General features: G+C 44.6%; 1 protein-coding gene across 9 annotated transcripts in view; it reads right to left on the reverse strand.

The window, feature by feature from the left end:
- Positions 1-12,731: 12,731 nt before the first annotated feature.
- The window catches only part of LOC135544692 (GTPase-activating Rap/Ran-GAP domain-like protein 3), a 158,644-nt gene continuing 145,153 nt past the window's right edge, over positions 12,732-26,222 (reverse strand). For all 9 annotated transcript variants that reach the window (XM_064972506.1, XM_064972499.1, XM_064972502.1 and 6 more), the window contains 3 exons: positions 22,557-22,793; positions 16,137-16,257; positions 12,732-15,500 (listed from right to left, as the gene is read on the reverse strand). In XM_064972506.1, the coding sequence (XP_064828578.1) occupies positions 15,332-15,500; positions 16,137-16,257; positions 22,557-22,793 (527 nt within the window). In that variant the 3' untranslated portion in view covers positions 12,732-15,331. The remainder of the gene's footprint in view (positions 15,501-16,136; positions 16,258-22,556; positions 22,794-26,222) is intronic.

A 26,222-nucleotide genomic window follows, 5' to 3' on the forward strand; every position in this document is an offset into this window, starting at 1 on the left:
TTCTTGACACATTATTCCTTGCGATTCGAAAGGGGTGGCACACCGTGTTCACAGCTCATCATCGGCCAGAGGACAGCCATGTCTGCATCCACACTCATTGAGCTCATCGACAACGCTGCGGGTGTTCCTTTGGTGGTCTCAACTCAGACGGAATTGGTGGTAAACTGGACCAAGGTGGACGGTTCGGGAAAAAACACCTTACTACTTAACTAGGCAGACTCTGTGCGTCTGTGGTATCACAAATGCGACCGGGGGGTTGAAATCAACAAACATTTCATAGAACATCAAGAAACCAGGTTCAGACGACATGTTTGTTTTTGTAGAGTCTTTACATAAACTTGTGGTGTATCACAACGCAACGCTGATGATACTGCTGGTAACCCCTCCACTTATTAAGCTGGCTCTGTGCACCTGTGTGACATTGCAATTTCGACCACGGATTACATTGAATTGCACATCAACACAATACACTGCAGTTCACTGCAGTACACTGCAGTACACTGCAATACACTGCAATACACTGCAGTACTGCAATACACTGCAATACACTGCAATACACTGCAGTACTCGATACCATCTACTGTATCTTGCCTATGCTGCTCTGTACCATCACTCATTCATATATCCTTATGTACATATTCTTTATCCCCTTACACTGTGTATAAGACAGTAGTTTAGGAATTGTTAGTTAGATTACTTGTTGGTTATTACTGCATTGTCGGAACTAGAAGCACAAGCATTTCACTACACTCGCATTAACATCTGCTAACCATGTGTATGTGACAAATAAAATTTGATTTGATGATTTGATTTGGTCAACTACGGGCCTTGGGAAGTGTCAAATAGTCACAGTTCCACTACGGACCCTGGGAGATCCTATTATGAGAGATGATTGTTAACCAACATGTGTGCATCCGCATGTATCTGCACCTTTGAAATATTATATACATGTCTGTAGCAAAAATAAAGAACATATACAAAGATACGTCTCCAGTTGTTGTATATTCACGTACCATCAGAGGTTATATGAAAAGCAACCTAGCTAGTGTACTTGATGTGTGTAAGTATCGAGGTCTTTGGTCAGTTATGAAATGCAATGTAGCTGAAGGGTCATACTCTCACACCCAAGCAACAGTTTCCACACCCTAAAGGGACATTCTCAACCCAATATCAATATTACTTTCATATTCACAACCACTGCTGGAAACTCCGCTTAGTGACTTATTCTCTTAACAGTGGTTGGCCACATGGTCCTACGTTGGATACATGAGCCCTGAGTAGATACCCTCTCAATGAACACATGGTGCTCAGTTAGCCATCCTAGGGTCAGTTATCCAGCAATTGGTAATGTCTCCAAATGGGGACCGTTCGTCCACCCATGGCTCATTCCTCAAAACTAGGACCATGCATCCACCCAGGGCGTATTCCTCAACACTAGGACCATGCATCCACCCAGGGCCTATTCCTCAAAACTAGGACCATGCATCCACCCAGGGCCTATTCCTCAACACTAGGACCATGCATCCACCCAGGGCTCATTCCTCAAAACTAGGACCATGCATCCACCCAGGGCTCATTCCTCAAAACTAGGACCATGCATCCACCCAGGGCCTATTCCTCAAAACTACGACCGCAATGGTTCCAAAAGAGGTTCAGAGTTACCATATATACACAGCACCACAGTTGCACTATTCACAACCTCTCTCTGTACAATGCATTGCCAGTTATTGACGAGTTACAAGCATGACATAGCTGAGAGACGTGTGCTTCAGCCGTTTCTGGGATGAGCTCCTTAGAAAAGACCCAGATGTTACAGATCTACTCAGTTCGTATCACAGTAATATGAATCGTGTTAAGATGATGCGCAAGGTCATAGAACACTACCTCAAGACCGAGGAGCGGGCAGAGAGATTCGTCAAGGTATTACATGAACTGGAGCCCCGCTTATGTGATGACCACAGGGCCGGTTTTTGTGTGTTTGTTTCAGTCACGAAAGATCCTCCGGTCGTGCTTGTTGATAAGGTCAGAGATCTATGGGTCAGCATGATTCAGCTACCTTCTTACCACCGGAGGATTACGGATATCATGTCTGGAAGGGAATAAACATGTTCACGTGAAAAGACCTGTCTCATGCATTGTACCAATTTCAAGTTGTTCACTACACATAGGTCTCTATGTTTGTCATATACGTACAATGCTCCTGAAGCATATAATAAAACACATAGCACAGACACGTTGTCAGGCATATGTGTACAGGTGGCAGGGAAGTCAGGAGCAGGAGAGTCAAACGGAGTGTAAAATGGAGTCTTTTAATAAAGTCCAAGTAACATGCTCCATAACACTAAATAGACAAATGAATAATAAATAAATATGGGTACGAAGACCCGTTGCGCACCTATACAAAAACACTACACTGACGATAAACAATCTCTGACAAAGACATGAGGGGAAACAGAGGGTTAAATACACAACAGGTAATGAATGGGATTGAAAACAGGTGTGTCGGAAGACAAGACAAAACCAATGGAAAATGAAAAATGGATCAATGATGGCTAGAAGACCGGTGATGTCGAACGCCGAGCACCGCCCGAACAAGGAGAGGCAACGACTTCGGCAGAAGTCGTGACACACGTTATCTTATGTTAATATGTTCCCAAGTAGGAAAGGTCTTTCAACATATAAATACTGCTCTGGTCCTCACTGGGGCCCTAGCCCCAGTCCTCACTGGGGCCCTAGCCCCAGTCCTCACTGGGGCCCTAGCTCGCACACTGAAGATATGGGACATGGACTCGCATGAAGTTCCAGGATGAGATGTAATTACAAGCCCTAAATCAAATCAATTTATATAGCCCTTCGTACATCAGCTGATATCTCAAAGTGCTGTACAGAACTAGAACTAGAACCTAGAACTCATCCTGTTGAAATGAGAAGTGCTGGAAACACTATGCCACATAAATCACTCAAGAGACAGACCAGGTTATATAGTTTACACAGCAAACACCTTGTACAGATCACATACACCTTAGGACTGGTTCATTCGTAGCCATGCCGTCTACATGTCAAATCATAGACATCATCGATGCCAATACCCCATTCGTCACCTCACATTATATTGTGTCGGAGGCGTAGACGAGCAAAGCCGACTACACCGCCATGCACAGAGAACTCGGATCCGGGTCTCGGTCTCTTCAGGTTCCATAGTTCGCATACGTATTTTATGGTCTTGGCCATTAATCGGCAATTCACCTCGGTCCAGTACTTAGACTTGATCGTCGCTGGGACCTTTGTGAAACCGGCCAGCCTCATGCCCATGTTGTAATAGTCGCAGTCCTGAGGAAAAGCACCACCGACGCTCCAGAGCAGACTCTTCAGCTCTTTGCACCAAGAGGAAAAGGACTTATAGTTAGTTACTCGCAAGGGAGCTATTGCGTTGCAGGAGCAAGGACACTACATGCACGTTTATTCGTCTTCATCGTGGTCGATTCCGTCGCATTGTCTTAGAAATCGTGGGCCTTAAACAACTCCGTATGGTAACCTGGTTGGTACCTGGCCTGACTATCACCAGATACGCAGCAGACCGCTCTGCCATACCGGGGTACGTGAGCGAGAACATCAGCCACGTAAGCCACAGTTGAGTGTTGTATCGCCACAAGGTGGCCTGGTCTAGAACGTCTTTCTTCCTGGTCTTGAGCTCCAGCAGCGCTAGGTTTCCCTAAAGGGCCACTAGGTCCACCTCGGCATAGAAGCCCCATGTGCAGTGGATGGACTTGCAGCCTCGCCTACAGCCATTGTGGTACGCGTAGGATCCGGGTTTACATAACCTATCGGGCGTTGGCACACCGGCAACCTTGAGGCCTGCGCAAATGGGAGCAAGACACAGAGCCTCGAGCTGCGTGAGAATGAGGCGCGACTCGGGGCCGACATCTCGCAGTCTCTTCTTTCCATTGAACACATCCTTGCACTGCGCGTCTACCGCGATGCCTATGACTGTGGACATATGGCTCCTATCCCAGAGGCGTCTGCAAGCGGCTGAAGTCAGGGCTCTACACCTGAACAGTTGCAGCATGGCTTCCTTGAACACCGATCCCTTGGACTCAGGCGCGTTAAGGTTTCTTAGGTACTCAGGCAGCCACTCCAGCGAGCTCTCGGGGTTGGCGTTCAGGGCCTGCACAACCCTGGTGAACAGATCTATGCTTATCATGTTGTGGCCCGTTGAGCGCTTCCTGCAGCACATGGTAGACGCCAAGGTTCTGGTGATACCCTTAACCTTGTACCAACGGTGGTCGGCTGTAGACTTGGCACACAGCACACCACCGTGGCCCCGGAACTCGATCACAGGATCCTGGAGCTTCATTGTATTAAATGTTATAGGATTGTTAGGTTGCTGTGATAACCCTGTCCCTTTGTGAGAAACAGAAGTGGGTCGGCTAAGGTACCCGTACTATTGCAACGTCAGTAAGTAAGGAGGTTGAAAGCAGAAGGGGGAACAAGTCCCCAGGGATCCCCTCTGAGCGATATGAATCGCAAGAAACCAACCATGGGTGGCTTCGAGTCTCTGATCTCAGCGAGCAAGGACCTGTTTAACAACAGAAGGTTAGGGGTCCCGAACGGCCCCATACTGAGCGCTACCCGTTTCAGGGGCAAGCTGGGAGCCTCCATCGCCGTCATCACATCTCTCACCATGGGGTTTCTTACCATCCCCCAAAACATTCTGTACTTCATCAACAACAAGCACGGTACAAGGACCGCAGGCAGGCCGACCTCAGACTCGCAGCAGTCGTCCCATTCCGAAGGCAGACCTGAGTTCGAGTACGCGTACATCCACTCGGGGATTGCCCTCGTCACGCTTGGTTGTCTTGCCATGGTGGTGGGCATAGTGCTCAGCTACTTCGACTCCAAGGGCAAACAAAAAATGGACGACTCTGATGGCTTCTACAAGAGTCCGGAGTCCGTCAAGAGCACCAGGACCGTGATGGCGTGCCTCATCATGATGAACATCGAGCTGTTCATGGCCGTGATCTCGGGCTGCATGGAGCTGCTTTACCAACCTATGATCAGCGACGGCCAAAGGTTGCATAACATGGAGTGCGCTATCGCAGTGTTCAACATCATAATCTACATCCTGTACGTGGTGACCATGGTGCTGACTTCGACTGTTCTAAAGGGGAAGCACGAAGTGATCACGGTTGATGGTCCGTGAGACATCCCCGAGGCTGTGGCGATACCCTCCTCAGCTCGTGACTACATCAGCAGAAGCATCAATTTATACAATTCACAGTTGAGCTTCATCTAAGGACCTCAAGCCTCTCCCCGAAGTCTCCGTCGCTTGGGCTGAGTGGAAAAGGGGAAGGTGGAGATGGACCAAAGCCCAACCACACTTTGCCTAATAGGTGTAGCTATTATGATATTATGCAAGGAACCCTAAGTGTGTCCTGCTGCATCAGCAATAGAGAGAATTGCTCTGTACCTGGATGCGTCTGAAGACATGAAACCAACCTTGAAAGCAGTCTCCCAAGAATGGACCCTATATCTTCTTCTAATGACTTGTTGAGTAACATGTTGTGTGTGGTATATCTATTTCTTTATTAGTTCATGGAACCGAATAATAGACTGGAGGCAACAAGTAAAACCATTGTCCAAACAGCGGTATATTGTCCTGTGTGATGTTGCCATAGCCCTCTGGCTTTTCTCACATGTCACAGGTGTATAGTGTGTGTAGTAGTGGAAAAAGCTGTGCTACCTATTTGAATAAATGACAAGGATCCAATGTGTGAGCTTCTGTTCAGTCTTTTGTGTGCTACCTATTTGAATAAATGACAAGGATCCAATGTGTGAGCTTCTGTTCAGTCTTTTATTTACACATGTTCAAAGGAATAAAATGTTGAATAGGCACATGTCAAACTTTAGGTTTTATAGGATGATAGGAACCGCTACATTGGTCCGGTCCATATCTGCGCCACACTTCACTTCTTTATTATAACCAGAACATCGTTGCGGGTAGGACAGTGGTAGACGGTGTCCATAAAGTCTTTCTTGAAGAACGGGTACATGCAGCAGCCCACCACACACCTAGGGAATGACAGAGATGTGAGTTAGTAGTTTGGTCATTACAACAGGCTGCCACAGACATTACAGCGATTATGTCGAGAAGAAGGGTCTAAGAACCCACCTCACCCCATAAGTAAGAACAAGGCAGTCATTGCCATTGCCAGGGAGCCGAACTTATAGCAAATTACAGGCGTATCATATTTTTGACAATTATTCAACAGAGACATTGCGTATAAAGGTTAAGCGCTACAGTGGCGTGTAACCGAGCGCTCATCTCCTTTCGCACAGGGCTATTTACTGGCAGCCTGCTCAACGAACCGTTTCATAGGTTACTAATTCAAGTCATAGTCCGGGCAGCAATGAGTGAAGAACGTTAACCCGTGTAAGCTATTATCCCAGGCAACAGCAAACACTGACCGGCCAGTGTCTCTGACAGCAACTCCCTTCGCTTTCTACTAAGGCTATTGCAGCCTGGTACGACTTCCTCCTCTTGAAGAACAGGACCCTGACAGATCACGAGATGGAAAAGCTGGACCGTGTCAACGTGAGATCCGCCAGCTCTAACAGTGTCGATGTGATGATAGGCCCAAATGAGAGTGTCTTCGCCAGACCCATGTACGTGCAGTTGACACACTACCACCATCTCGACACCCTACTAGCCACCATGGCGTGCTACGTCAACCCAGGAGTGAAAAGTTCTTACGACTATCCCGTGAGACAAGTTCACTGTGGAGAGGGGCAGCCGCCCGACCACGCATCACAACCCCCCCGTCAAGTCAGAGGGGAGAGGAGAAGAGTAAGGAAAGTATAGATACGATAATGCTAAAGTGAATATTGCCATCCTATTCACACTACACCCACCAGCGGAAAGTCCATGTTCCACGCTGGACATGTGTATCCTTATGCTGTCAGGGAGCACAGCCATTGCTGGAAGAGTCAAACCTCAAGACATTGACTCGGCCGCCAGCTACCGAAAACTTTCTCATCTGGATGCACGCATGTATGTATGTATGTACCATGGCCATGAAAAAGAATATGGATAAATTGTTCAACTGTCCATCTCACAGTTCCGTGTCTGTTATTACATTGACTATGTATCGCTACCCCTACACCTGTCTCTCCCTCAGTACTATGCTAGGCATAGCTCGCAGTGTTTCATATCCCACATAGGATAGGCGTTTGCACTCCCATCACTTACAGAGACAAGTGGTAGCACTATGCATCAATTTCCCAAATCTACTTTCAGCTCCAGGTTAGTGTTTACATTGGGAGGGAAAAGTAGCATAAACCACCCCTGACAGAGATACGGTTGATTAGTCAGTCCTGCCAAGCAACTCCCCTCCAAATGTACTCTGTGAGACTGTGACATGGGGTAGAGTAGCATAGTGTTGCCTAAGTCATTTGCATACATTGTAGCCACAGAGACATGTAGACAGAGAACAGGACAGTGTTTCATAGAGACGCCACAATAGCCACCGGTGAGAATCCCCAGACATGTTTCATATCACAGGCCTTGTGGTATGTGGCCCAATGCCACACCTATCCCAAGTTCACACATCATCCGGTGCCTGTAAACACAATCTAGCAACGGTCCTGGTATACGTGACACCTATTTCATGTGCTGCGTCGCACTGAAAAGAGAGGTGCGGAACCCTGCCCTCAAGTCAACAGCACCACTGTGGCAGCCAAGTGCAGGGACTATTACCTAGATCAGATAGAGCAGGACGTGAGACCAGCACTTGGGAGAGACAATGGGAAATGACCAAGTACAAGTGCTTTGCTCACGATTACTATTATGCTCACATGCCACAGTGTTCATAATATAATAAATATGCTATTGATATAGTTTTAGAAAAGTTTGAGAAAGAGTTTGGTGTAATGGGGCAGACTGCTGGAAATCACACAGTGGCCTGCCCGTGAAATGTCCAGGATGTGAGTTTTGAGGCAGGACCTCCCACTAGTGTCCACCCGGGGAACTGTTGTATAATATAAGTGAAATGTGTTTGTGTAATAACCCTCCCGTGGTCCTGGGGTCAGGGTGACCCATGTCCTGTGTCTGGAGGGCTCCCCGCTCTGTGCTTGTGGGTCAGAGCGACCCAGGCCCTGTGTTTCCAGGTCTCCCGCTCTCTGCTCGTGGGTCAGAGAGACCGCGCCAGCCACTGGCGAGGCGTATGCCGTTGAGTGTAGTAGAGAGTCTGCGAGTGTGGCGCTCTACGCTCTGTGCTCTGCGCTCGCGGGTCAGATCGACCCTGCCAGCCACTGGCGAGGCATATGCCGTTGAGTGTAGTAGAGAGTCTGCGAGTGTGGCAAGGTTGTGCCCGACTCCCCGCTCTGTGATCTGCACTCACGGGTCAGAGCAACCCTGCCAGCCACTAGCGAGGCGTATGCCATTGAGTGTAGTAGAGAGTCAGCAAGTGTGGCGAGGTTGTGCCTGGCTCCCCGCTCTGTGCTCTGCACTCACGGGTCAGAGCAACCCTGCAAGCCACTAGCGAGGCGTATGCCATTGAGTGTAGTAGAGAGTCAGCAAGTGTGGCGAGGTTGTGCCTGGCTCCCCGCTCTGTGCTCAGTGCTCTGTGCTCTGCGCTCGTGGGTCAGAGCGACCCTGCAAGCCACTACACAGGTCCAGACATGCCCCACTGTGTGCTAGAAAGCAGTTCTGCAAAAAAAAGACTTACAGAGTCCATCGGATGTAGACCGTGTTTATGGAAAAGTGTTAATTTATGTATTTCAAGGTTGCAACTTGCTGAAAATTGTCCACAGTGTTCCTATCATCTAGTTTAAACAGTTCTGCAATACATTTTTTCTTACAGAGTGCAATAAACATAATTTAGACCTTGTTAACGGAAAAGTGTTTATTTCTGTATTTCAAGGTTGCAACTTGCTGAAAATTGTCCACAGTGTTCCTATCATCTAGTTTAAACAGTACTGTAATACATTTTTACTTCCAGAGTTTAATAAACGTAATTTAGACCTTGTTTACGGAAAAGTGTTTATTTCTGTAGTTAAAGGTTGCAACTTGCTGAAAATTGTCCACAGTGTTCTTATCATCTAGTTTAACCTCTCTAGGCAACCCGACGCGCTTGCGTCCCACCTTGCCAACAATAAATGCAAATGCGCTACACCAAATGCTAATAGCACTCGTTAAAACTCAAACGTTCATTAAAATTCACATACAGGGTACTCAATTCAAGCTACACTCGTTGTGAATCTAGCCAACGAGTCAGATTTGTAAAATGCTTTTCGGCGAAAGCATGAGTAGCTATTATCTGATAGCAGGCAACACGCCGAAATACCAGAAGGGACGTAAACAAAGGAATTAGCGTAGCCGGCGCTACACAAAACGCAGAAATAAAATATAAAACATTCATTACCTTTGACGAGATTCTTTGTTGGCACTCCTATATGTCCCATAAACATCACTATTGGGTCTTTTTTTTCCGATTAAATCGGTCCATATATACCCTAAATATTGATCTATGAAAAGTGTGATCCAGGAAAAAACTGCGTTTTAAAACGCAACGTCATTTTTTAAAATTAAAAAAGTCGACGATAAACTTTCACAAAACACTTCGAAATACTTTTGTAATCCAACTTTAGGTATTAGTAAACGTTAATAATCTATCAAATTGATCACGGGGCGATGTGTATTCAATAGCTCCACCGTCTTGAACTCATGGTCGAAAATTTCTCCTCCAAAACATCCTGTCGGAGACCAGAAGGAATGGGCTCTCTCTTACTCGTTTGACCAAGAAACAAAGCCCAGGCAATTGACAAGACTGGCGACATCGTGTGGAAGCTGTAGGACTTGCAATCTCAGCCCTATGTAATTTGGTTTCCCATAAACAATACATGCAAGTGGCGCATTGATACTTTTTCCAGTTTTCAGTGATCAGTTTTTCTTGCGCTTTTCGATGAAACACAGCCTCTGTTATAGTCACAGCTGTGATTTAACCAGTTTTAGAAACGTCAGAGTGTTTTCTATGCACACATACTAATCGTATGCATATACTATATTCCTGGCATGAGTAGCAGGACGCTGAAATGTTGCGCGATTTTTAACAGAATGTTCAAAAAAGTAGGGGATAGGCTTAACAGGTTTTAACTTCTTGCGACTATCAATCCCGGATCCGGGAGCGTAATCATAGCCTCAAACAAATTAGCAGCGGACATAAATACCCCTAGAAAATGTTCCTATTCATGAAAATCACAAATGAAATATATTGAGACACAGCTTAGCCTTTTGTTAATCAAACTCATCTCAGATTTTCAAAATATGCTTTACAGCCAACGCTAGACAAGCATTTGTGTAACTTTATCATGGCATAATGCTATGCTAGGCTCTGCTGGCAGCAGGCAACATTTTCACGAAAATAAGAAAAGCAATCAAATTAAATCATTTACCTTTGAAGAACTTCGGATGCTTTCACTCAGGAGACTCCCAGTTAGATAGCAAACGTTCCTCTTTTTCCAAAAATATTATTTTTGTAGGCGAAATAGCTCCCGTTTGTTCATCACATTTGGCTGAGAAATCGACCAGAAAATGCAGTCACTACAACCCCAAACTTTTTTCCAAATTAGCTCCATAATATCGACAGAAACATGGCAAATGTTGTTTGTGCCTTTGGAAGCAAGCAAATAATGAATAATGTTGAACTTACAAATAGCAAAAAGGTATTTACAATAATTTATTAATTCTTTCATGAACGACCACCCTGTGAAAACCATCCTAGCAATATTTAAAATTGAAATGTGAAAACGTTGCTCTTCTTGTGGAACATGGGTCAGTAACTTGTTTATTTCATTTAATATACCCACAAAGCAGTTATAGACTGAAATGCATGTGTAGGCTAACAACACATAACAAATGAAATAGAATTTAGTTGAGAAAACAGACATATGAATGACAAATAAAGTACTTAATATGAGAGAGGTTGATCCTCAAACCCTGTGGTGATCTCATCAGTGGGGGCACAGTTAAATGTCATGATCCAGACCACTGGTGACCAGAATTGGGAGGTGAGGGTGGGTCTCCAGGCAATTTACCTGGGAACAGAGGTTGAAAAAAAGACTGAAGTGACAGATTGAGATTAGTGAGTGAGAATAAAACTGAAGCTATACAGTTTTGTTTGAGCAGCGAGGCCCTTTTCGTAACCATCCATCCTTCCTTCACCACTCCTCTTCTGTCTCGCTCCATAAACTGGACGATGCGAGAGGAGATGTATCCACTCATTGTTTTCTAAAGGGTTTTACTGATCCCGGGTCACCACTTCTACTCTGAGACACTTCATGAATACTGGCCCTGCTGTGAATGCTACACCTCCACAAAGTGGACAAACACGTACATGCTATCCTTCTATTCACAGAAACCTTCAAGGCAAAATAAACTGGAACATAATCATGAATACACAATTAATTACAACAGAGCTCAGCTCACATTGAGTTAACTTTCCCAAATCTCAAGGTTCCATTTAATGCTCTCTCCCAACTATAAGATTTGCCAATGCTAAATAATAGCTGAAGCTCATGTATGAATCATTCAAATCAGGGCCACAACTGGAGACAGGCCAAGAGAAAAGAGCCAGACAGCTTTCTAGGTTGGTACATGAGTATGACATTGTTTGATAATAATTCAGAGGTTTTAAAGGATTACGGGAGAAGACAAAGTGTAAGGTAACATTTTACAACAGTGGGCTAAATCAGGGTCACACATAAGGTTTCTTTGTAGTCAAAAACAAATCTACTTTGAAACAAAAATATACACCTCACAAATGGTTGAAATAAATAAGACACCTGTACCAGTTTCATCCCAATATTACACTTTATATAAATCACAGAAGACTGAAATATAACAAAACATTTGACATAGAAACACCAGATTCTCTGCAAGTTTATATTAATTATGAAAAATATGAACATTCCACCCATGAGGCCACTAAAGGGGAAATTTGGCCATTGGACAGCGACAATGTTGAAGCAGGTAGATCCTTACAGAGTGTGGTACATATCAGGTTTCCAGCTATTTCTTATATTACAACGCCAAAAATAACAATTCCATTATTAGGAAGACTACAAACAAAATGTTTTCAAATTTCATAAATATTTATTACATATCAATGAGCAGAATTTACTACTTTCACAGCAGTGGTCTACAGCACTTGTTCAAATAATTGAAACAATTTTTCAAATAATAATGTGAATAATAATAATAGTTCAGTTTCATTTGAGGCCACATTTGAAACACACACATTAACAAGTAGTACTTGGCATTAAAAACGATGGCAATACATTATTTTTAAGACACTTGGTGTTTTTTTTTCCCTTCCGTTTTCATATCACAGAGAGGTTGAGCAACAGCCTAAACAGGTAATATTGATTTAGATACAAAAACCACTGTGAAAACATCACGGAGTCGGACGGTGTGAACGTAACAGGGCCAAAGGAAACAAAGGAGAGGAACAGGGAGAACGATCAAAGTGATAGAAGCCGTATTTTAAACCTTCAAACCACCAGACATCCCTCATTCACCTACACTCATGGTAAGAACCAGAATAATACATAAGTACAATTCAATAATAGTACTCCTATGTATTCCCTTTTGTCATCCCTCCAGTTTTGAGTAATAGTGTTGAAGGAGGCCACATGGAGACAGGCAATTACAGAGAGTAACAGAAAGAGAAGGGAGAGAGATAAAAAAGGTAGCAGGGGGCTCATGCAAGATCAGAAGAGGGGTGTCATGTCGCAAGCCGACCACCCAGAGGGCTCTCCACGTAGCCGAACGGATGCACATGCTTTAGCCAATAACTTTCCCTAATAGGTGTACTTCTCAGAAATATCACCTTGACCTGTAGAGTAGTAATAACAACATAGCCAAAATGGTACTTTAGCCAATGTCTCATCCCGAACACTACTCAGGATGATGCAGCATAAGACACTGCCAAGACAATATCCTCGGGTATGTCAGGGTGGGATCTGAACCTGGTCTTCCATGGGAGAAAGCAACGTCCTAAACATAAATTCCCTCCAGGGCCGAGAGTGACATTGATTTTGAAGTCGCAGGCAGGGCTACCTCATGACGAGACCGTGAGACTGACTCAAGTACGCTACATAGTGTTGACCCTACATTTCCCATGGTTCTCTAGATATGATTCACTTGAGTGGGTTGAGTCAGAGACGTGATCTTCCTGTCCGGTTTTGTACCCCCTCCTGCGGTGGAGATCTTCGACGTGCTACCTTGTCCCGGACCTGTTGTTTTCGACTCTCTCTCTCTCTCTACTGCACCTACAGTCTCGACCTCCGAATGCTCGGCTACGAAAAGCCAACTGACATTTACTCCTGAGGTACTGACCTGTTGCACCCTCTACAACCACTGATTATTATTTGACCCTGCTGGTCATCTATGAACGTTTGAACATCTTGAAGAACAATCTGTCCTTAAATTTCCATGTACTCTTATAATCTCCACCCGGCACAGCCAGAAGAGGACTTGCCATTCCTCAGAGTTGCTCTCTAGTCTTCTTCCTAGGTTCCTGCTTTTCTCTGGAGTTTTTCCTAGCCATCGTGCTTCTATATCTGCATTGCTTGCTGTTTGGGGTTTTAGGATGAGTATCTGTACAGCACTTTGAGATATCAGCTGATGTAAAAAGGGCTTTATAAATACATTTGATTGGTTGATTGATGTCTGACCGCTGACCCGTGTACTGATAGGCTGATATCACCCTAATCATTGGGCTTGGTTGCTATATCTCTGGTACCAGAGGAGGTTCCTCTGTGCTGTTTCAGCCGACTCGCTCTTCATGCAGCATAACTCTTGTGTTTCATGTAATGTTGCATTGCACTTGGTGAGTTATGCCTTGCTCCTAGTGAACAGCTGGAGAGGACATAATTCCTTCTACCAAATAGATCCTATAAGGACTCTGAGGTAGGCTACAGTACCTACCATCTGTCTGGTCTCTCATCCACTGCCTGCATCCCAAATAGCGGCCTCTTCCCTATATAGTGCACTGTACTTTTACCCAGAGCTCTACGGGCCTTAGTTAAATTAGTGCACTAAATAGGGAATAGGGTGCTATTTGGGATGTACCCTATGACGTTACCTCATTACATCACTCCTAAATGGAAGTAGTTGGCCATTTCATCAATTCTCCAACCCAACTAACAAGTGAACAACTGGTGGCTAAGAGTCTGCATACCACTATAAAGCACATAAGCTGAGGGCGTCCTGTTGACAGCCGATGCCACTAGCGGCCCAACAGACTTTAAAGGCCCACTGTAAAGGCGATGCGCTAACAGGCCAATTGGCCCCTGACTAAACTGTGTTGGGCCACAGTAAGCTAACTGTCTGGGAAGGTTGCGATCTGTGTATAGGAGAGTATATTCTGTGAGGACGTGGACCCCATGGATTCTCAGGGATAGCCAGAGACAGGACAGTAGGTGCTTTTAGAGGCCCTAGAGGTGTGGGTGTGTTTGACTATATACGTATTAAAACCTAGCTCACAGAGTCACTGTGGGTGTTATCTACAGAGGGATACATGATTATGACTGCTACTGTCAGAGACCAGCCAATTAGAGGAGAGGTGACTGGTGGCTGATGGGAATTGTAGTTTAGTGGAGGATGTGGGGATGTGGCACTTGTGGGAAACTCTGCCTCTCGTCCAGTCCTGCACACAGAGTTGGGAAGGAAATAGAACAAGACTGACAGACATGGAGAGCATAAAACATCACTAAATATGTGAATAAAATGTCTATTATAATATATCTATAAAGGTATTTATGTCTGTCAATGTGTATGCATCTTAATGTATAAATAGATGTACACATATATATGCATATATTATACTATATTTGAAAGTGTAATTGGAAATAATCACAGATTATACAATAAAAGGTAAGCCATAGCCACTTTGCGAGGATGCTGTTTCAAAACGTTTTTGTTGTTGTGCCTTGGTGTGTAGATTTACATTCAGTTTTCGTTTATAGATGAAACCTTTCGCCGCATAATGACATCTGTACTCTGAACAATCCACCTCAAATGACCTCGTTTTCTTTGGGTTACTCGCTGCAGTGCAACACACAGACACACATACCGACTGCTTATGAAACACGCACACACACTTTACACAATTACTCCTCCTACCCACCATGTCTGAGGATGAAGACCCAGACAAAGGAGATGACAAAACAAAAACAAGAAATCAACAAACAAAAAACACAACCAAAACAAAATGACCGAAGGAGGACAAAAGAGAGGGGGGTTGAGGAGGAGAAGTGCATGATGGGATTGTCTTCACTTTAGGTCCAGGACATCATCATCGAAGGATGTGGAGAGATTGAAGGGGCTGGCCAATGGCGGGCTCTCCTCTGGAAGCACTGCTTTCTCTTGCGCCGCATCATCCGAGCTGAACGAGCCGTGCCATTGGACGTCTGAGTCCGTGTTGGCCGACTTTGAGCCCATCCTGATTGGACACAGAGCATGCCCATCAGTTTGAATCATTACTTCATAACATTTTACACTCATATCACTTGAAATAACCGCATGTACGCAAATCTTCCGTTCACATAAATGAGAAACTTCTAGTTATGAGTGTTTTTTAGCAAATATGCCTTTGAAAAATATATACACTGACACAACATGTAAAGTGTTGGTCCCATGTTTCATGAGCTGAAATAAAAGATCCCAGAAATGTTCCATGTACATTTCTTTTACATTATTTAGCAATTCTCCTTTGCTGAGTTAATCCATCCACCAGACTGGTGTGGCATATCAAGACGCTGATTAAACATGCAGGATGGCCACTCCTAGGCAGAGTAGCAACAGTGCTGAACTTTCTCCATTTATAGACAATTTGTCTTACTGTGGACTGGCTTTAAGACATATTTTTGTAACCTTTTCCAGGTTTATGGAAGTCAACAATTCTTAAATCGAGGCATGGGCCACATCAGGAAAAACTTCTTGTGAATAGCGAACTCGCATTTTGTGAGTGTTTTTTTTTATAGGGCAGTGCAGCTGTAACCAATATTTCCAATCTCGTCTCATTGATTGGACTCAGGGTTAGCGGACTCCTGACTCCAATTAGCTTTGGGTCACTCACCTGTCACTGCCAGTGGAGGTCAGTGCTCGTGCCTTTGGCTCTTCCTCAGTGGTCTTCTTGCTCATCTTCCTCTGTTTGACAGTGCTGCTGTCGGACTTACCGCCCGGCTCCTCGGTTAGGCCTGAGCATGAGACACAGAAGACCATTCAGTAAGGAACATAACACGCTCCGTAAGAGCAGTTCTGGTTACTAGGCTACCCTGCCTAGTGGTTAGAGTGGAGGGGCGGCAGGGTAGCCTAGTGGTTAGAGTGGAGGGGCGGCAGGGTAGCCTAGTGGTTAGAGTGGAGGGGCGGCAGGGTAGCCTAGTGGTTAGAGTGTCAGACTAGTAACCGAAAGGTTGCAAGTTCAAATCCCAGAGCTGACAAGGTACAAATCTGTCATTCTGCCCCTGAACAGGCAGTTAACCCACTGTTCCTAGGCCGTCATTGAAAATAAGAATTTGTTCTTAACTGACTTGCCTAGTTAAATAAAGGTAAAAAAAAAAAAAGAACCAACCATAACACAGACATTCACTAAACCACTTCAAAGGAGCATATAGCATTCCAATCACTGTGGTTCCACTTCGAAGGAGTATATAGCATTCCAATCACTGTGGTTCCACTTCGAAGGAGCATATAGCATTGCAATCACTGTGGTTCCACTTCAAAGGAGCATATAGCATTCCAATCACTGTGGTTCCACTTCAAAGGAGTATATAGCATTCCAATCACTGTGGTTCCACTTCGAAGGAGCATATAGCATTCCAATCACTGTGGTTCCACTTCGAAGGAGTATATAGCATTCCAATCACTGTGGTTCCAATGAGATGGTTAGAACAGGTTATGGTGCTGGCAACACCAGGGTTGAAGGTTTGATTTCCGCGAGGGAAACATATACTAAATACAATGACTGGACAAAACATTAACTTTCCATGACTGAACAGGTGAATCCAGGTAAAAGCTATGATATCAAAAACTGTACCATCTTATGTTTCACGGAATCGTGGCTGAATGATGACATGGATATTCAGCTAGCAGGATATACGCAGCACCGGTGACATAGAACAGCACACTCCGGTAAGACGAGGGGTGCAGTCTGTGCATATTTGTAAACAGCAGCTGGTGCACGAAATCTAAGGAAGTCTCTAGATTTTGCTCACCTGAAGTAGAGTATCTTATGATAAACTGTAGACCACACTAAGAGTTCTCATCTATACTTTTCGTGTCTGTTTATTTACTACCACAGACGGACGCTGGCACTAAGACTGCACTCAGTCAGCTGGATAAGGAAATAAGCAAACAGGAAATCACTCACCCAGAGGCGGCGCTCCTAGCGGTCGGATACTTTAATGCAGAGAAACTTAAATCAGTTCTACCAAATTTCCATCAACATGTTAAACGCGCAACCAGATGGAAAAAACATTCTAGATCAACTGTACTCCACACACAGAGACGCATACAAAGCTCTCCCTCGCCCTCCATTTGGTAAAGCAGACCACAATTCTATCCTCTTGATTCCTGCAAAATATTAAAGCAGGAAGCACCAGTGACTCAGTTTATAAAAAAGTGGTCAGATGAAGCAGATGCTAAACTACAGGACTGTTTTGCTATCACAGACTGGAACATGTTTCGGGATTCTTCCGATGACATTGAGGAGTACACCACATCAGTCACTGGCTTTATCAATAAGGGCATCATGGACATTGTCCTCACAGTGACTGTGCGTACATACCCCAACCAGAAGCCATGGATTACAGGCAACATTCGCACTGAGCTAAAGGGTAGAGGTGCTTCTTTCAAAGTACGGGACTCTAACCCGGAAGCTTATAAGAAATCCTGCTATTCCCTCTGACGAACCTTCAAACAGGCAAAGCACCAATACAGGGCTAAGATTGAATTGTGCTACACCGGCTCCGACGCTCGTCTTATGTGGCAGGGCTTGCAAACTATTACAGATTACAAAGGGAAGCACAGCCGTGAGCTGCCCAGTGACACAAGCCTACCATATGAGCTAAATCACTTCTATGCTCGCTTCGAGGCAAGCAACAGGACATGTGCTCCGGGCATGAGCTGACCAACTGGCAGGTATCTTCACTGACATTTTCAACATGTCCGTGATTGAGTATGTAATACCAACATGTTTCAAGCAGACCACGTAGTCCCTCTGCCCAACAACAACAAAGCAACCTGCCTAAATGACTACAGACACGTAGCACTCACGTCTGTAGCCATGAAGTGCTTTGAAAGGCTGGTAATGGCTCACATCAACACTATTTTTCCAGAACCCTAGACCCACTCCAATTTGCATATTGCCCAAACAGAACCATAGATGATGCAATCTCTATTGCACTCCACATTGCCCTTTTCCAACTGGACAAAAGGAACACCTACATGAGAATGCTATTCATTGACTACAGCACAGCGTTCAACACCATAGTACCCTCAAAGCTCATCACAAAGCTAAGGTTTCTAGGACGAAACACCTCCCTCAGCAACTGGATCCTGGACATCCTGACGGGCCGCCCCCAGGTGGTGAGGGTAGGTAGCAACACATCTGCCATGCTCATCCTCAACACTGGAGCCCCTCAGGGTTGCGTGCAAAGACCCCTCCTGTACTCCATGTTCAACCACGACTGCGTGGCCAGTTACGACTACAACAACATCATTAATTTTGCAGACGACACAACAGTGGTAGGCCTGATCACCGACAATGACGAGACATCCTATAGGGAGGAGGTCAGACACCTGGCCAGGTGGTGCCCTAATAACAACCTATCCCTCAATGTAAACAAGACTTAAGAGATGATTGTGGACTACAGGAAAAGGAGGACAGAGCACGCCCCCATTCTCATCGACGGGGCTAAAGTGGAGCAGGTTGAGAGCTTCAAGTTCCTTGGTCTGCACAATAACCAACAAACTAGAATGGTCCAAACACACCAAGACAGTCGTAAAGAGAGCACAACAAATTCTATTTCCCCTCAGGAAACTAAAAAGATTTGACATGGGTCCTCAGATTCTCAAAAGGTTCTACAGCTGCAACATTGAGAGCATCCTGACTGGTTGCAACACTGCCTGGTATGGCAACTGCTCGGCCTCCGACCGCAAGGCACTACAGAGGGTAGTGCTTACGTCCCAGTACATCACTGGGGCCAAGCTTCCTGCCATCCAAGACCTCTATACCAAGCCGTGTCAGATGAAGGCCCAAAAAAATTGTCAAAGACTCCACCCACACCAGTCATAGACTGTTCTCTCTACTACCGCATGGCAAGCGGTACTGGAGCACCAAGTCTTGGAACAGGTAATCAAATGGCGACCCAGATGATTTGCACTGTCCCCCCCAAACCCCTCTTTTACACTGCTGCTACTCTCTGTTTATCATATATGCATAGTCACTTTAACTACACATTCATGTACATACTGGAATACGTTTTGATTCGCTTTAAGGCCGAGAATGACCGCTCGACAGAAGCCGTGGACACAGGGATGGTCACTGTCACACATGCCAATGTGTAAAGTTGCCCCATGTCCTCATTCAGATTTTTCTGCTTAAGGAAATCAAGGAGATCAGAGGGACGTTTCCCTTCAAAATCAGTCATAGCATACATTACAGTCAGTTCTGCTTTTAGCTTGGATAGGTGGAACAGTGTTCCGTGACTCTCTGTTAAGCTGCAGAAGGCTGTTTGCTGGAATTTTTTCCGGTAGGTCTGAAAGTGCTGGGGGTCCAGGAGGGAGAGAAACATACATTTTTCGTGGTCTTGAAACCTGTTTCGTATCTGGCAAAGAATGTCCAGAATATTCCTGTAGAGTTGTTGGTAGTATGTGCGAGGGTCTCCTTGTGCTGGGCCTCTGCGTGGGCTGGGTGAACTTGAGATGCGCGCTGTGTCATCGTAGATTTGACTGAACCTGCGCCTCTCTCGCTCAATTGTGTCACAAAACTCGTTCACCCTTGTCAGGCAGAATTGTACATCCAAAGTTTGTTTCTGTAGAATTCCAAAAAGCACATCCGAATAATTAAAAATCCCATTGAATGTTTCAAGCAGAAAACAAAACTCAAAATCATCCAAACGTGCATTAAATCCATCAGCCATAAGCACAGGATCCCCGTCATTGTCATCATGATGTTCCAGTAAGTGGTTAAACAGCTCCTTTCGGGCAACTCTCTTTTCAAAGACTGCATTGACCAATCTAGATGTATATTGCCACCTCGTTGGTGCAACCTTAGGAAGACGACGCTTGCAGATGTCATCCAGCAGTTGCGTGCGCTTAGGGGATGGTGAGAAAAATGCTGCAAGGCCATTGAGGTTGGCAAAGAAGACCTTGCATTCTTTAAGCTTTGAGGCTCCTTGAGTCAGTACTACATTTAGTCGATGTGCATAACAGTGAATGAATAAGGCCATCGGTGCCCTCTCCTTAACTTTAGCCTGCACCCCATTGAGTCCAGATGCCATGACTGCCGCGCCATCAAAACACTGTGCCACAACTTTATCCAGACGATATTAATTTTCCTCCAAGAAACGGACAATAAGAGCGGCATGTCATCAGGTCGCTTGCCGCTTGTCACATCTTCAAATCGGATAAATCGCTCCTTGACTCCTGTGTCCGTCACATAACGCAGGACGAGTGAGAGCTGTGCTGCATTTCCCACATCTGTTGTCTCATATCAGCAACAAAGGGAGCTTTTTTAATCTCCATTCTGATCTCTTCTCCCATCACTTCAGCAATAGCATAAATGAGGTCATTTTGTATTTTGCCTGACGTCCCAATGAACATTTTGTTAGTGGACAGGTGGTATTGTAAGTCTGTGTTGCTTTCAGAAAGAAAAGAAAGAAGCTCCACGTAGTTCCCTTTGTTTGTGGAGTCAGCACTTTCATCGTGTCCCCTAAATGAAAGTTCCTGTTTACTCATCGTGTCCCCTAAATGAAAGTTCCTGTTTACTCATCGTGTCCCCTAAATGAAAGTTCCTGTTTACCCGAAAACATGACACAATCAATGAGTCTTTTCAATATTTCCCTATTTTTCTTCACCTTTTCATTGTGCAGCTCCGTTGCCCTGCGCGCTTGTTCGTTGAGCTGTCGATCCACTCAGGTGTCCCCAAATGTTTTCAAAAGCACCATTGTTTGTAAGTGCCCTGCCGTACTTTGGTGTCTCGTTGCTGCCTTGCTTAGACAACTCAAGTTTGCAAAGCCAGTGTGGCTCCAAACACCAAATCGATCAATTGCAAATAATAGGCATTCCCAGCAATACAGTTTGCAGTGTTTCTCAGAGCCTGTGAGCCATTGATAGCGCTCGTAGTTGGAACTTTGAAAGTGGCGGACAAACCCCTTTCCCACCTGTGACAGGCTTTGTAGCGTCGGCGTCGGGCGACCTCTCCTTACAATGTCTAACTTTTCTTGAAAAGTTTGTCTTGAGAATGGCGTTATAATTATATCCTCGACCAAATCGATATCTTCTCCTCCTTCCGCCATTGTGGGTTGAAAAAACAGCTTAGTAGTACGCGAATGAATTTGTTTATCAAATTCAGTTTCCTAGTTCTAAGGTTCTGCCCATAGGACCTGCCTCTCAATATTGGTAATCCAATCAAAAGGCGAGCATGCACTACGTCTGCTAGCTGGCTCCTGTGTAACACTGGAGCCAGCCAGCAGGCGTACAATAGCCAACTCTAAAGCTGATTGGTTGACACTAAAGTTTCATTTCCATTCACTTTAAGCTACAAGCGCCCGCACTGTTGATTCTGAAGGTCTGAGGGCAGATTTTAGACCCCTGGCAACACATGATGGCTGAATATGATTGGATAAAAGATCTAACATAAAGACCAGCCCTCCAAATCTCAACCTGGGGCTGGAAGCAGTGCAACCAAGAGGAATGCTATGAAATGAAGAGTATAACTCTTACTCTGGGGAATAATTTAATACATATTTGTGGGAAAATATATTTTAAAAAATATATATATTCTGATGATGTTTAGGCCAGCAGAGAAGGCCTTGCTGGCCCTGATGGCCCACCACTGGGTAGATGGTGCACCACTCAACAGTTTCCTGTGTGTATTCAGGATGTTCCACCACCTAAAGGACACCCAGCTAACTTGACACAACTGTGGGAAGCATTGGAGTCAACATGTGCCAGCATCCCTGAGGAATGCTTCAAGCACCTTGTAGAGTCCATGCGCTGACTAATTCAGGCTGTTCTGTGGGCAAATGGGGATGGGGGGGTGATGGTGAAACTCAATATTAGGAAGGCGTCCTTAATGTTTTTTACACTCACTGTATATCTCATTGTCACCTGTAGGTGTATTAGATAACAAGTTTATCAAATAGCTAAATGAACACTGATGGGAAAGAGGGGGTGAATCATACTATTCAGTCCACTAAACTTTCTGAATGCCCTGTCAGGTGTGTGTGTGTAGTCAGAGGTGTGTATGCACATTCCAGTCTTGGTGTCTCACCTAGCAGCTCTTTGCGGGTGCGGCTGGCAATCTCTTTGATCTCCATGCGGGACAGTGACAGGGTGTGTGAAGCCCCCTGCATGAGGGGCCCCGCGGGGGCCACACACATGCTAGGGACCTGTGCTGTCAGGCCCGTCACCACCTTGTTGACCAGCGGGGACTTGAGGGGCCTCTCGATGCTGCGGCCCACCAGGTTACTCAGGGGGATCTTGAAGATATGCTTACACTGTGCCTCACCTGGGAGAGGGAGACGGGTAAGATAGGGGGGGAGAGGTGGCATGAAATGGAGAACAAGAAAAGAATGGGGGAGAGAGCGAGACAGGGGCGATAGAGAGAAGGGTAGAGGAAGAACAGGTGGCAGTGATCAAATAAGAGGAACAGAGAGAGGGGGAGACAAGAAGCAAGAGGCACAGGGAGGGTGAGGATGGATGGAGAGATACAGAGTGAGGTACTGCAGTAAGAGAGAGACACATCATTTAAACACCAGGCAACTTCAGGCAATGAATAAATGGAGACATGCTTAGACTGGTTAGTTTACCACGCACATGCACACATTAGAAGAACACGTGAACATGAAAAACACGATCATGTCAAAATGAAGCCTCCTGTATCTAAACAGATTAATAACACTATATTCTGTGGCACAGTGTGTGATCTCATTATGATTTTCATCATCATCGCCATAGCAACACTCTTGTAATATAATATGACCACTAAATTACAGCCATTTACAGCTATATCTTATTTATTCATCATTTGGAATAAATAATTAAACTGTTTAAGTCAAATGAATTGAATGCTTCACATCTTCATAACAGCACTGCATTCTGCCTCTCGTCTGCTGTAATCCAGTCAGAGATACAACAGGGATGGGTTCATTAGGCACCAAATGTACAGACTGAATCCAGGATGGACAGCTTGGATTTGGCCAATGAGAACTATAGTTATTTGATTTCCGTTGCAACATGTTTTGTTACGTTTAGCCCTAATGAACATGACCCGGCTGTATTGTTTTGCAATGACTAATGTAACCACCAGGTGGAAGTGAAGGGTCATATTCTAGTGCAGCGTTCCTCTTGAGCAGGACAGGATGGCAATACGAGCACACACAGGCAGCTATGTGACTGTCTGAATCAATGGGAGGCTGCACTGCACCAAACAGACTGCCGTTCTGAAATGTCACAGGGTCAGAAGTGAAGAAAGCTGCATTCTGGGAGACGGGGTCACTTATATTATTATTATTACAGGTTCACTATTACAGGTTCACTATTACAGGTTCACTATTACAGGTTCACTACTACAGGTTCACTATTACAGGTTCACTATTACAGGTTCACTATTACAGGTTGACTATTACAGGTTCACTATTACAGGTTCACTATTACAGGTTCACTATTACAGGTTCACTATTACAGGTTCACTATTACAGGTTCACTATTACAGGTTCACTATTACAGGTTCACTATTACAGGTTCACTATTACAGGTTCACTATTACAGGTTCACTATTACAGGTTCACTATTACAGGTTCACTATTACAGGTTCACTATTACACTATTACAGGTTCACTATTACAGGTTCACTATTACAGGTTCACTATTACAGGTTCACTATTACAGGTTCACTATTACAGGTTCACTATTACAGGTTCACTATTACAGGTTCACTATTACAGGTTCACTGTTACAGGTTCACTATTACAGGTTCACTATTACAGGTTCACTATTACAGGTTCACTATTACAGGTTCACTATTACAGGTTCACTATTACAGGTTCACTATTACAGGTTCACTATTACAGGTTCACTATTACAGGTTCACTATTACAGGTTCACTATTACAGGTTCACTATTACAGGTTCACTATTACAGGTTCACTATTACAGGTTCACTATTACAGGTTCACTATTACAGGTTCACTATTACAGGTTCACTATTACAGGTTCACTATTACAGGTTCACATTACAGGTTCACTATTACAGGTTCACTATTACAGGTTCACTATTACAGGTTCACTATTACAGGTTCACTATTACAGGTTCACTATTACAGGTTCACTATTACAGGTTCACTATTACAGGTTCACTATTACAGGTTCACTATTACAGGTTCACTATTACAGGTTCACTATTACAGGTTCACTATTACAGGTTCACTATTACAGGTTCACTATTACAGGTTCACTATTACAGGTTCACTATTACAGGTTCACTATTACAGGTTCACTGACTCACTGTTACCACTTTACAGGCACTTCTCTCCAGGAACTAAACCAGACACACGGAAATGTTAATGATAACCTAGATAGATATAAAATAATTATATCAAAACAAGCATGCGACCATAATCACATGGATCTATATATACCACATTTGTTTCTGCTCCAGGGCAAATAACCTAAAAATAAAAAATAAATAAGATAAGATTTAAATCATGTGTTGTACTGACAATATTGAATATTTGAATTGTTATGGTTCTAACCGTCCGATCAGAATTGGATATGATTCCATGATTTAACATGGTTCAGGATTGGTCGAATACTACCAGATGTAGTTTGACAGTCCAATCAAAACAGTCTCAGCATCCTGTATTCACGTCTTACCTGATGTCAACAAATGTCATCTCAAACTGAGTAAGTTCTCCACCAATGAAAAATCACCTGTCCCCATAGAGCAGAAACAGCAGGCATAGGCGGTTGGTTAGAGGATGGTATTTTTTGTCAGCGCCCCATCTTCCCTCCCCTCCCCTCATCCCTCCACCCCCCCCAGATTGTGGCACCTCTATTTGGCCCACCACTCTGGATGGGAGAGGGGGCTTTGACAAAAGTTTCCATGGCGACAGTGCAATCTGTAAATCATGCTGCGGCAGACGTGTCTCTCTCTCTCTCTCTCTCTTTCATTCCCCCTCTCTATCTCCTCTCTCTCTCTCTCTCTTTCATTCCCCCTCTCTATCTCCTCTCTCTCTCTTTCATTCCCCCTCTCTATCTCCTCTCTCTCTCTTTCATTCCCCTTCTCTATCTCCTCTCTCTCTCTTTCATTCCCCCTCTCTATCTCCTCTCTCTCTCTCTTTCATTCCCCCTCTCTCTCTCTCCTCTCTCTCTCTTTCATTCCCCCTCTCTCTCGCTCTCTCTCTCTCTCTCTCTTTCATTCCCCCTCTCTATCTCCTCTCTCTCTCTCTTTCATTCCCCCTCTCTCTCTCTCTCTCTCTCTTTCATTTCCCCTCTCTCTCTCTCTCTTTCATTCTCCCTCTCATTCCCCTCTCTCTTTCATTCCCCCTCTCTCTCTCTCCTCTCTCTCTCTCTTTCATTCCCCCTCTCTCTCTCTCTCTCTCTCTTTCATTCCCCCTCTCTCTCTCTCTCTCTCATTCTCCCTCTCTCTCTCTCTCTCTCTTTCATTCTCCCTCTCTCTCCCTCTCTCTTCAGTCTCTCTCTCATTCTCACCTCTCACACGCATACCTTTCTGAATCTGCATCCCTCTCATACTCTCTTCATCCCCATTAAATGTTTTTTCTTTTAAACTGACTCACTCATTCTTACAATCTCTCTCCTCAGAATGACAAGAGAGCAAGGGGGATGGGGAAGACAAATAATGTTCACTTAACATTCAACTTCGGGTCAATAAAACATGCCACTTCGTATATATAAAAAAATCTAAAAAGCAGTTTTTT

Source organism: Oncorhynchus masou, chromosome 8, assembly GCF_036934945.1.
Source record: "Oncorhynchus masou masou isolate Uvic2021 chromosome 8, UVic_Omas_1.1, whole genome shotgun sequence".
Taxonomy (NCBI): domain Eukaryota; kingdom Metazoa; phylum Chordata; class Actinopteri; order Salmoniformes; family Salmonidae; genus Oncorhynchus; species Oncorhynchus masou.